The 13057-nt window shown below is 41.3% G+C and overlaps 2 protein-coding genes across 2 annotated transcripts in view; both read right to left on the bottom strand.

Moving 5' to 3' along the window:
- Positions 1-2379, bottom strand: part of LOC107282287 (myosin-11) — a 12878-nt gene extending 10499 nt beyond the window's left edge. Inside the window, exon 1 of the mRNA XM_015810059.1 lies at positions 1903-2379. Within this exon, the coding sequence (XP_015665545.1) occupies positions 1903-2340 (438 nt within the window). The 5' untranslated portion in view covers positions 2341-2379. The remainder of the gene's footprint in view (positions 1-1902) is intronic.
- A 6723-nt stretch (positions 2380-9102) lies between these two features.
- The window catches only part of LOC107282236 (kinesin-like protein kif7), a 16371-nt gene continuing 12416 nt past the window's right edge, over positions 9103-13057 (bottom strand). Inside the window, exon 4 of the mRNA XM_015809998.1 lies at positions 9103-9436. Coding sequence (XP_015665484.1) covers positions 9274-9436 — 163 coding nt within the window. The 3' untranslated portion in view covers positions 9103-9273. The remainder of the gene's footprint in view (positions 9437-13057) is intronic.

Below are 13057 nucleotides of genomic sequence, written 5' to 3' on the forward strand. Positions count from 1 at the left end.
TCTAACCTGTATCCTTGCCTGTGTTCGATCGGATTCGGTTCGGCTCGCCCTCCAACTGCTCTCTAGGCGTCTTTTCCGGCGCTTCATCTCTCTCAGCTCCTCGGTAAACCAGGGAGCCAATTGAGATCTGCGCCGGGTCAGAGGCCGCAAAGGCACGACTCGGTCCAATGCTGCGGCAGCGGCCTCTTCCCAGGCCGCCACCTGCCTTTCAACCGAATCGTGAGCTAGGTCCGCTGGATATGGCCCAAGCTCCGTCTGGAACCTCTCTGGGTCCATCAGGCGCCTGGGGCGGAACCATCTAAGCTGAATCACATTCCTGTGCCACTATGTTATGAAGGCGATTTATGCCCCTCTTGGCAATTTTTGTTATGAATCAGCAACGTTGAGGTTTGCCATACATGCATTCATTGTTAAAAACAGCAACCAAGCCACCATTTCCCTCTTTCCCATATCTAAGCTCCATTTTTATGTCTGTGTTTGCCTTGTCCCATGATATCTAGTGGGGTTACATGTCAGCAAGCACAATATATTTAGAAATCCACAATACAGTACTTTAAACCATTCATCTTAAAATTTAAACCGAGTAGACTAAACAATTTGGGGTAGGGTCTTAAGGTCTTTATCTATCAGGACAATAAATGTCTTTTTCAGCTGCCAATTAGATTACCAGAGCACTAAACATTTCTAGCCAGTTTTTTTTCCCCAATCTCCGATGATTGCTTGGGGGTGTAATCAATGATGCAGTGGCGTCGCCAGGAATAAGTCAATATTTTTGGCCCATTTCTTGAAATCCCTGGGGTTAACGTGTAAAGCATTTTGTAGTTTGGGGATCCAGAAGTCCATTCACTGCACTGCCCAGAATTGGCAGCCCATCCTAACATGTGCAATGGGCTGCAGACAAGGAGCTGGAGAAAAACTATTTTTGGAATCCAGCACTAAAGGCAATTCTGTGTCGGCTTGTTGTGACCTTGTCAAGACTGTTACTTTTGCTTTACAGCTATTGTCTTCTGATGGATTTCTATGTGTAAATTCCAGAAGTTTCAGATTAGGAAGGAAGGAAGGAAGGAAGGAAGGAAGGAAGGAAGGAAGGAAGGAAGGAAGGAAGGAAGGAACTAAGTTGACCCTGCTCAGATGTTTTGAATAACCACTTCCATCATCCCCGGCCAAACAGCAAAGGATTAATAAATTAGGATCAAAAACTTCAGAAGGGCCCCAGATTGAGATTAAATGTGTCGATGGAGCTAAATGAGAAGACATCCTTGGCTTCTCTGTTAATTTGCATTCATCTACTTTTCTGAGAGATGAACTACTGTTCTGAAGGCCTAACCACCAAAGTAATATGGACTAGCAACTTCTTTTTCTGCCGCTTTCCCATATTATTGCCTTCATCTTGCCTCGGCTCATGAGTGAAGCAGGCTTAAGTTGTCCTTAACAATGCTGGTTGCAATGTTTTGCAATGCAAAATCGCAAAGCAATGTTTTCTCTCTTATTCTGACACCCCACCCTACCCCAAGGACAGCCTTGAGATATGTGTAAGAACTATTATGTTTTGTCCACCATTATCTTGAAGGAAAATCAGAAGATTATAAAGGCTGGGAACAGAAGAATCAACCACAATTTCATGCTGGTGGGTTTGTTTGTTTGTTTTTTGCTGACTCAAGGCCAGATGGAAAGCAGTGGGCGAAGACCCTAAAACACACAGTGAGAACCACCCCCCCCCCAGTGTCATGCTTTCCTGATACACAGAGACTACAATTTCCAGAATTCCCAGCTAGACTACACCATGGCTATCCTGGAGGGTGACAGTGGAAGTTCCCATTCCCATGAATCTGGATGGCACCCGGTTGAGGGAATTAGAATTCTTTTAGGAATTTGCTTTTAAATATTATTAAAATATTTTACCAGCTCAGCCTGGCAGGAGTTCCAGTGCCCTTCCGTCGTTGTGAGGTTGTGCTTCACAATTCCCAGTTGCTCCTGTAACCGGGACCTTTCCTGTTCTGTCTCCTCCAAAAGCCGTATCTTTTCTCCTAAAGTCTGGTTAGTGGTGGCCAAGGTAGACTTGAGGTCTTTGTTTTCCCTTTTCTTCATCTCCAGAAGACGTTCCGTTGCAATCAGGGTCTGATTGCTAGACAGCAGTTGTATCCACACGGCATCCTTTTCCCGGGATTTGCTTTCCAGAGCTTGGTGGGCAATTGTCTTTTCGTGGCGTTCCTGCGTGTACAAAATCAGGAAAACAACGAAGCAAAACAGGAAAAGGACAGTGGCGATTCCCAGGCAAAGGGCGCACGCCTTCCCAACCTTTCCTTTTGCAGATAGGAGTGGGATGTCTCGCCCACCCATGGCAGCTGAAGATTTCTTGGAAACCAGCAAAGCCACTGACTGCCCTTGCAACTCCACTGCCCTGGAGACTGGTTGCAACTGTGTGCTTCGGAAGGACCCTCCTCTCCCAAGTGCTTACCTCATCGGGGCTTCCTTTCCAAGAGTTTCAGGATCTGGCAGAAAGGTCAAAAGCACAGAGCAGCGGGTATTTTATACTGAAAGCTCCCTGCTCATACTTTTGCTGGGTCCTCACTTGCATTTAATGAACTGTCTCTTTTTTTTTCCAGTCTGGCCCTGTCTCAGGTCAAGCCCAGGAGAGGGACAGGACTTAGGACACCCTTAGCTGCTCCCCCCCCAAAAAAAAATTGTTCTCCCTAATGCTATCCAAAGACATCCTCCAGGTGTGCAAAATGTGTTGGGCTTTGTCACAGGGTGGGGTGGGGCGGCAAATCAGAGACTGCAGTGATTGGGAAGAGGAGGAAGAGAAGCAGGAGAGGATTGGCAGCAGACATGGAGAACTTCATGCCTTTCTTTCTTTCTTTCTTCTTTCTTTCTTTCTTTCTTTCTTTCTTTTAGGACTTCATGCCTTTCTTTCTTTCTTTCTTTCTTTCTTTCTTTCTTTCTTTTAGGACTTCATGCCTTTCTTTCTTTCTTTCTTTCTTTCTTTCTTTTAGGACTTCATGCCTTTCTTTCTTTCTTTCTTTCTTTATTTATTTATTTATTTATTTTAGAACTTCATGCCTTTCTTTCTTTCTTTTTTTCTTTCTTTCTTTCTTTCTTTCTTTCTTTATTTCTTTATTTCTTTATTTCTTTATTTATTTATTTATTTATTTATTTATTTATTTATTTATTTATTTATTTATTTATTTATTTATTTATTTATTTATTTATTTATTTATTTATTTCTTTTAGAACTTCCTTCCTTGCTTCCTTCCTTCCTTTCTTCCTTTCTGCATGCCAGTTTGGACTTTGGGCCAATCACCTGGAACCCGTGAGTCCTAAGTCCCGCCTTAGGTATGAAAGCCAGCTGGGTGACACTGGGCCACCCACTCCCTCTCAGGTCCAACTCATCTCACAGACTTGTTGTGGGGAAAATAGAAGGAACAAGGAGTATTTGGAATATTCTCCACCATGAGTTATTTATAAACAATAATAAAGATGGGATTAAATGTCAAATAAATAAATAGAATTTATATGCCACCCGTCTCACTATTTTCTGTACTGTATTGTTTTCTGCCTACTCAAGGATGGGTGGGGAGAGCCCCCACCGTCTCAGGGAGAGCCCCATTGATAAGCAAGAGGTCTCCCTTGGGAAGCCTGATCAGGGTCACCCACTGGGGGAATTAAAAATAAAAATAAAATTAAAATGGTGGCTGTGAATTCTCAATTGAGGCTTTCCTTTCTAGATGTGCTGTAAACAAAACAAATGTAAAAAGGTTACATTTGTGAGCTCATAGATTCCATCTTAGGTTTTTTGACCACCTCGGATGGCCTCAGGTCTGAACCACACAGCACAGCTACTTATGGCCACAATTGGGACCATAATTTCTATTGCTAAGCAAGACAATTGTTACGTGAGTTGCACTTTTAGGACCTTTTGTGCCATGGTTGTTAAGCAAATCACTGCAGTTGTTAAGTGAATCATTCATTCGTTAAGTGAATCCAGCTCTCTGCCTTGACTTTGCTTGTCATAAGCCGACTGGGAAGGTTGCAAATGGCAGTCATGTGACCCAAGGACACTGCAACCATCATATATACATGCCAGTTGCCAAACTTCTTAATTTTGATCAGGCGATCATGGGGATGCTGCGACAGTTGTAAGCATGAGGAACAGTTGTAAGTCAGTTTTTCAGTGCGGTTGTAAAATCAAACAGTTGCTAAAGAATGGTTGTAAATCAAGAATTACCTGTAGTTACTTGTTTCTCTTTTTTTGTCTGTTGTTGGCCACTCACTTAAAAAAAAATAAGCCACAGGCAACAAATATTCAGTTTGTGTTTTAATTTTAATTTATCCAATTTAGACTTCTGGCACCTGAATGTAAATCAAAGCACAGTTAATTTGTTATCTGTGATTTTTCTGTTTTGGGAATGGTTTATACATGTACTCCCAAGTAGTCATGGTCCTGAACCATATAAGACTCACAATGCAAGATCTATCTCTTACGTCAAAATTTGCAGCCCAACAGGGTAGACCAAGCCAGGAAATCAACTGCACAAATCAGGGTGCTCATAATATAAGCCCCACCCCCAAAATAAGCACCATTTAAGATCGTCAGCCAGATGAACACATAGTACCGTAGTACCATATTTCCCTGCAGTGGCGTAGCGTGGGTTGTCAGCACCCGGGGCAAGGCAAGTAATTTGCGCCCCCCCCTCCACAGTGGGCGGCGACCCGGCGGCTCAGATCGGATTCGCCCCCCCTCCACAGTGGGCAGCGACCCGGCGGCTCGGATCGGATTCGCCCCCCCCTCCACAGTGGGCGGCGACCCGGCGGCTCGGATCGGATTCGCCCGCCCTCCACAGTGGGCGGCGACCCGGCGGCTCGGATCGGATTCGCACAGCCAGCACTGCAGAGAGAGTGAGTGAGCCAGGCAGGGGCAGAGAGCTGCGAGTGCGAGCGCGCCCCCCCAGATGTTGCGCCCGGTGCGGCCGGGGCCCCCTGCACCCCCCACGCTACGCCACTTTTTCCCTGAATATAAGCCCTAACCGTAAAATAAATCCTAATGCATCTTTTGGAGCAGAAATTAATACAATACCCAGTCTTATTTTCGGAGAAACATGGTACATCTACAGTAATGCAGATAATTGCTTTAGTTTGGCAAGATTCTGTCTGTAGACCAATAATAAAAGAAATTACTTAGAAGTAACTCCATGTGTCATTCTTGGTTCTCTGGACCTCAGAGTCTATGCATTTGTAGGAACAGTATAGAATCCTCTATGGAGTCAGTTCTGCCACTAATGGATTAGACCCCCATCCTATCTGAATGGTGAGAGCTACCTGGGACATAATGGGAGGTTGGGCATGGGCATTAATGGATCTTTGGAAGAGCTGCCTTAAAAGAAGAGATGATGTTCCCCTTCTCAAAAAGCTTTCACTTAATCTGGTGAGTTTGGACAACTGTTGGCCTGTGTCTGAGTTTTTGTGGTGAGAAACAGCAGTTGCAGAGATCTCTGGATGAAAAGTTATCTGGGACCTGGTCAGTTGGGTTTCACGGCTGGGTATGGGAATTAAGATGACATGGATTGTTGTTATGGATGACCTGGGAATTTGGAAGCCAATAGATTCTGGAATAATAATAATAATAATAATAATAATAACAACAACAACAACAACAACATCATCATCATCATCATCAACAACAACAACATCAATAATAATAATAATAAAGTTGGAAGGGACCTTGGAGGTCATCTAGTCCAACCCCCTGCTCAGGCAGGAAACCCTATACCATTTCAGACAAATGGCTGTCCAGTTTCTTCTTAAAAACTTCCAGTGTTGGAGCATTCACCACTTCTGGAGGCAGGTTGTTCCACTGGCTAATTGTTCTAACTGTCAGGAAGTTTCTCCTTAGTTCTAGGTTGCTTCTCTCCTTGATTAGGTTCCATCTGTTGCTTCTTGTCCTGCCTTCAGGCGCTTTGAAGAATAGCTTGACTCCCTCTTCTTAAGATATTGTCCCCCCTCGTCCTTCTCTTCATTAAACTAGACATAATCCATTTATGGTTTTGGATGCAGGTGTGTTCTCCAATGTGGACTAATCTGCCCTGAGTCCTATTAACTCCAAGCTCCAGCTTGAAGAACAGGTGGCAGCTATGACCAAGATGATCTTTGTAAACTCCATTGTAGAATAGAATAGAATAGAATAGAATAGAATAGAATAGAATAGAATAGAATAGAAAATAGAGCTGGAAGGGACCTTGGAGGTCTTCTAGTCCAGCCCCCTGCTCAAGCAGGAGAACCTATACCATCTCAGACAAGTGACTGTCTAGCCTCTTTTTAAAAACCTCCAGTGATGGAGCATCCACGATTTCTGGAGGCAAGCTGTTCCACTGGTTAATTGGCCTCACTGTCAGGAAGTTTCTCCTTAATTCCAGGTTGCTTCTCTCTTTGGTCAGTTTCCAACCATTGTTTCTTGTGTGCACTGGTTGGATATGTTTCTGAAACAGAAGGCATTTTTGATGGTCATGCATATCCTTCTCATCTCACTCTTGGTTTATTGTAACTTGTTCTGCATGGGGCTGTTCTTGAAGACTGTTTGAAAGCTGAAGCTGATCCAGAAGCATATGTAGAAATGACCTTGACTCACTTTGCCACCTCTGCTTTGGGAACCATACTACTTACCATACCATTAGGCTGCTGAGTTCAATTCAAAATGTTGAGTTCTACCTTTAAATCCCATTATGGGATTTCATGTAAAGCTTACAATCTAGATAGCTCCAAGACTGTCCATCCCTTGTGGAATCTGCCTGATGATGATCCGTTCAGTCTTATCCTATTCTTGGCGATTCTCTGAGCCAGGTCTCCCCACTGTTGTGCAGGATCCGAGGTGTTGCTTGATAAAGAAATGCAGGAAACCCAAAGTTGCCTTTTAAGCTTTACATTTTTATTCAGCTGAACAAAGACGGGCCCCTCTAAAAGAGAGGAAGCCCCAAATGACAAGAAATCCTTATATTTATACTTTTTGATTCACCCAGCAAAGCTGGCACACATAAGATTAAGAATTCACCCAGAAAGTCTAGCACAGCATAGATAAGGTAAGAGGAAGCAGAAATAGCTAAAGATGTTCTTTTTGTGTGTTTCCCTAAAGACACTGCATGTTCTCGGGTGACTTGGGACATTGGGTGTTTCCCTGGGGTGACCTTCCATGACTCTGCAAGTACCCAGAGATAGCGGGGCCATCCGCACGTATTCACAATCCATGCTTTCTCCTGATTCTGGGTCAACACCATATCTTCCACTCTTGCACTACTTCTTTGAGTTTTTCTATACTTTGGCTGGTGTCAGCTTTGATGGTGTCCAGCCATCATGTTCTTTGGCGGTCTGGTTTCCTTTTAAGGAATCTGCCTAGCCAGTGTGATTCAGGAAGGCAGATGTGCTACAAGTCCCTACTTTAAGGAAATAACAACACCCAGGATTTGGGGCTGAACTCTTTTGGTGATGGTGCCCTTCCTCTGGACACCATCTTCTTGGTAAAATGAGGACCCAGATTGTTGGGGGCAATATGCTGACATTTGTAAACCACTCATAAGTGCTGTAAAGCACTATGTCTAAGTCCTACTCAGTATTGCTATTGCTATCCATGTTAGTATGTTGGGAGGCTTCTGGAAGGCCTACACAGCGTGAGTACAATAGCTGCTCATGAGGTAATTGGTGCCATGTCATGTGATGAGAGGAACAATGTGGAGTTTTGTTGCGTTTTATAAGTTTTAACTCTAATACCATATGGACGAATTGTAAATTGTTAGTTTGACTTAAGGTAGCTTGACTGGAGCAGCATAAAGAATTAATTAAGCACACAATGGGTGAATTATGCATAAGCCCCATTGGATTGGGAAAAATACACCCTCCCTGCATGCTATTAATTATAATAACTGTAATTTAGAAATACAGCCACGGAAATGGGAAGAAATCGCTTTCACCAAAGGAAGGGTTCATATATCATTCTTAACCCTAAGAGAATGACAGTGTTCACAGAAGATGCTGTGCCCAAACAAATTAAACCATGTTCATAACGCTTAGCTCATGCTAAACATTGTCAGGATACCCAATCCAATTTTAGTATATGCTGTTATGTAGTCCATGAAGACACAAATGATTCAACTCTAGAATTCAAAGTTATTAAATATTTGGAAAAGGTTAAATAGAGATTTATTGTGGATAGTTCCTAGACAACAAGCATCTGCCTTCAAGGTGAGGACACAGTTATATAGATAAGTATGTATTGTGTTTTTATTTCACATGAAATATTAGTATATTATAGATAACAATAATAACAAGAACATCTGTGCATTGACAAAATTTCCATCTGTCAATTACAAAAAGCCACAATGCTTTGATCCACATGTATGTTATGCCAATACATTACGACTTTTTGATCTTGAGAAGAACTCCATGTGCCAGATAAAGAACTGGCAACTGTGATTTCATATTATTGTGTTTATAATCATAGTAATAGAAAACGAAGAAGCTAAAGTGCTTTGGGACTTAAGAATTCAAACAGGCACCTGCCACATAACATCCCAGAGTTAACAATTGTTGATAAGAAAAACAAAAAAGTGGATGTGGCAGTACTTGGAGATAGCAGAATAGAAGATAAAGAACTGGAGAAGATAACAAAATACAAAGACCTGCAAATGGAAATAGAGAAACTGTGGCAAAAGAAAGCAAAGGCAATACTATTAGCAATAGGCACTTTGGCTTAATCCCGAAACACTTGGAGCACCATTAAAGGAGAATATTTGTAGTTCAGGGTTGAAATGAGGGGTCCTTGGTGCTCTCTGAGTTCGGCTGGAGCACCATTTGAACGGCATTGGCATTGACAAAATCACCATCGGTCAATTGCAAAAGACAGCTTTTCTCAGAACATCTTACATCCTGCGACAATCAGGATGTAACACCATCAGACATCCACATCTGCCTATCCCAAATCCTTGAGAAGGACTTGATAGGTGGATAAAAATGCCAAATACAGTCCAAACATCTGGCTGACTGTGTGACCAACCATAATACATTTAAAGTACAACTTTAAAATAGTTAGGAAATATTTTATTTTTTAAAAAAAACATAAATATATCTCTGTCGGGAAACAAATCCAGTACTTGACAAAGACATTTATTTTTCAAATGATCAAATAAGAAGGAGTAGTGGTTTCTTTCCCACAAGCAGTACTTCGTTTTCAAGCTGCAGCAGTGTCCGTAGTTTACCCCAGGACTTTCTTGAATGGCAATGCTAACACTCTTATCTGCAACATGTGACATAGCAGATGAGAAGGCCCAAAATCACAAACGCCCATACCGCATTGGATCCATAATATTCTAAGGTATTTTGTGTGGAACTATCTTTCTGCCGCGGCCACGCAATCTGGTCATTTAGCTCTCCGATTCTGTGCTGGTATGCCTCTCTAGAAGAGAAAAAATGGGTTCAGAGACAAGGCACTGATTATGTCACTGCAGTCACCATCTTGACATTTTTGATCCAACTCCATAAATACTCCTGAAAGAGTTCATTAGAGTCTATTGATTGGACCATATAGTTGCCTAGAGATAATAGGACTCTGAACAAAAGATTTCCGTCCATGCTCTTATCATAGGTGTTCCTGGACCGTAGGATAGTTTCCATCTCTTATACCACTTTGTTTTATTTTATGTTACTTATTAAGCTTTTGATAATAGCACAGGAAATAATGGAAGAATGAAAACTTTCACAGTTGCAGGAACTGAGTATGTCTAGTTTAATGAAAAGAAGGATTGGGGTGATATGATAGCAATGTTCCAATATCGGAGGGTTTGCCACAAAGAAGAGGGGTCAACCTGTTCTCTAAAGCTCCAGAAGAAAGGACAAGAAACAATGGATGGAAACTTATCAGAGAGAGATCCAACCTAAAACTAAGGAGAAATTTCCTGTCAGTTAGAACAATTAAGCAGTGGAACCACCTGCCTCCAGAGGTTGTAAGTGCTCTATCACTGGAAGTTTTTTAGAAGAGATTGGTCAGCCATTTTGTCTGAAATGGTATGTGTTTCTCAGCCTTGACCATTTTAAGGCATGTGGACTTCAACTCCCAGAATTCCACAGCCAGCAACGCTGGCTGTGGAATTCTGGGAGTTGAAGTCCACATGCCTTAAAATTGTCAAGGTTGAGAAACACTGGTAGGGTCTCCTGCTTGAAAAGGGGTTGGACTAGAAGACCTCCAAGGTCCTTTACAACTCTGGTACTTTATTATTGTTCTATTATTATCTCAGTGTAATGTGTCTGCTTATATGAAAAAAAAGAACTATAAAAATTCTCAAAGAGGAATGTCTTGACTTTGGGGTCTCCAACAGGGTGTCCAGACAAGATTGTGAATTCCTGTGGAGACAACTTTGGAAAAACTGTTAAAGAAACAGTTAAAGAAACATGGAAACGGATCCTCAGGAAGAAACTCAAATTGTTTCTCTGAATTCAGTGAGAATATACAGTAAGAGGAGGGAAAGGAAAATATTGTCAGGCTCTGAAGATTCTGTTGTGATAACTTTCCCTGATAAATGCTTTCCAGCATTCCTGTGGAATTTCCTTCCTGACTTGCCTCTTTTAAGGGCTGATAGCTGTTAATTTTGTTTGTTTCTTTTCAGTTTGTCATTATGGCAGCCGTTCTGTAAATAGATGATCCTGTTCTCAATCAACAGATCAGAGGATCAGAAAAGAGAGGAGGCTTCAGCTGTAAGTGAGTCCCCTGCAGACACCTCTATTTGCAATGGTCTAAAGCAGAGGTCCCCAACCTTTTGGGCACCAGGGACCGGTTCCGTGGAGAGAGGTATTTCCACGGACTGGAGGGTGTGTGGTTTTGTGTGCTGCCTGCATCTAGCGCAGTGGTTCTCAACCTTTTTAATGCCGCAACCCCAACCGGTCGTAAGTCGAGTGTTGGAATATAGCATAAGTTACTCCATTTTGTAACCTTCAGCAAGCTTAATAGTGCTTACGTGTTAGGCTGGAATCTGCAGCTGCAAACACGTAAGAACAGAGAACAAAGAGACAAGTCAAAAGAACTGTCTATGCAAGCTATAATATTATCACTTCCTGATAAGACCTTCCAATGTGAACCACAATGGCAACTTTTACTGTGAACTGTTAGTTGTATAAGCCATGTAATAGATAAGATACATTCTGTAAAACTTTCGCTGTCTCTAACCTCCAAAACTCCCTGTTTGCCTCCCCCGGTTCACCCCCCTGCTTGTAGCTTTTGCCTGCAATTTGCTTTGTGATGATTGCTAATAAAAGAGGTCCCCAGAGACTGTTCTGGGCTGATCTCATCCCGAGGAAACCTGGTATGGTGTCTTCATATGACAACTCATGAATCAGCCCCCGGACGAGGTCTGAAACCAAGCCGGGAGACTCAGGTCCCGGTTTTTTACAACTGGTGACCCCGACATGATTCCTTGCGAGGGATACGTCCTTGGACCATCCATTCTTACCGTCTGGAATAGACTTGGTGCACCGCGTCCATTCCTTTTGGCAAAAAGGAGGATTTTTCGTAAGTATGGGTGGAAACTTTCTAAGGCTCAGGAGATGCATATACGCGAGCTTAGAGAAGTAACCAAGACAAACTTCTTTCTTTTTAACAAATATGGCTTAGATGCTTCAGAAGGGCAACAATTACCAGCCCCCCTTCTGATTACAACCAAGTAAAACTTCTCCCTCCTAAAGCTTCTTTAATTGGATTTCCAGTTTCTTCTGAAAAGGCTAATTCTTTTGCTTCTTCTCAAACCTCATACACCCCCACACAGAAAATATTAGAGAAACTATCTTGAAGTGGAAACAATAAGGGGAATCTTCAGAGTAATTTAAAGACATAAATTAACTCAAAATGCACTCCTCTGCATTGCATTTTGAACAAATAGGAATGTTTTGAAACTTCATGTAGCTGTTAAGTTTAACCCTGTCAGACAATGTCTGGTGGTGCTTTGTGTCAATGTGTAATGTGTAATGTGTTTTGTGTTTATATATATATATATATATATATATATATATATATATATATATATATATATATATATATATATATATATATATATATATATATATATATATATATATATATATATATGTATATATATATATATATGTGTGTGTGTGTGTGTGTGTGTGTGTGGCCACCCAGAACATTATGCTTGGGCTTTGAATGGTGAAAAAAATAGGAGATGATATAAAGGGCCCTATATAAAAACCACATGTTTGGTTGAAATCAGCTCTTTATTTTTCTCGACAAGTCATATGTTTAAATAAATGTTGTTTTAACAGTATTTGTGTATATATGTTTGTCTATGTTGTTCTGTGATATTTCAAAGACTTGGAAGAGGGTCTAACCCTCTCTGATAACAACAATATAAAAAGGCCTTATTTAAAAGTATATGGTTTGCCTGGAGAATGTATGAAATGAAATATTTGTATGTGGAATTATTTATGCAAGCAGTTAGAATGGAAGTGAATGAGTTCATTTGGTGATACCTAAGTGTGTGTGTTAGCCCTCAAGCCCCACCCCCCACCCACTCTCTCCCAGGCTGTGAAAGAAATAATGAACTGTAGATTTTATTGTTGTAAAAGTAAATTGAAAAGCAATAGTAAGTGTTTGCATGAGAAGAATCCCATGGAGAATGTGTGAGAGAATTTATTCATGTGAAGGAGAGAAAACTAATTTTTAGTGGTGAAAAGTTTGTAACAAAAATTTTTCCTGTCTCTTTTGTTTTTCAACTGGCTGTGTTGCTTTAAGAGCAAGAAAGACAGAAAGAAGAGGGGGGTGGCTGTTCGTTTTAAACTTTTTTTCCTCTCTGCTTAGAATTCCGGTTTGCAAATGGAGATGAAATTTAACACCACTCTTGCAGTTTCAGATTACAAATTTTTACTTGAAAGAGGAGACAGTAATTATTGGACAAATTTTTTGGGGAAAAATTGTTGAGTTTAAATTGTTTAGTTAGACCTATATATCCATCAACCAAAAGAAATGACTCGTTTTACTTAAGATTTCTAAATGTTTAACCTACTTAACAGA

This window comes from Protobothrops mucrosquamatus, unplaced genomic scaffold (assembly GCF_001527695.2).
Source record: "Protobothrops mucrosquamatus isolate PMUCROS unplaced genomic scaffold, P.Mucros_1.0 scaffold6, whole genome shotgun sequence".
Classification (NCBI taxonomy): Eukaryota; Metazoa; Chordata; class Lepidosauria; order Squamata; family Viperidae; genus Protobothrops; species Protobothrops mucrosquamatus.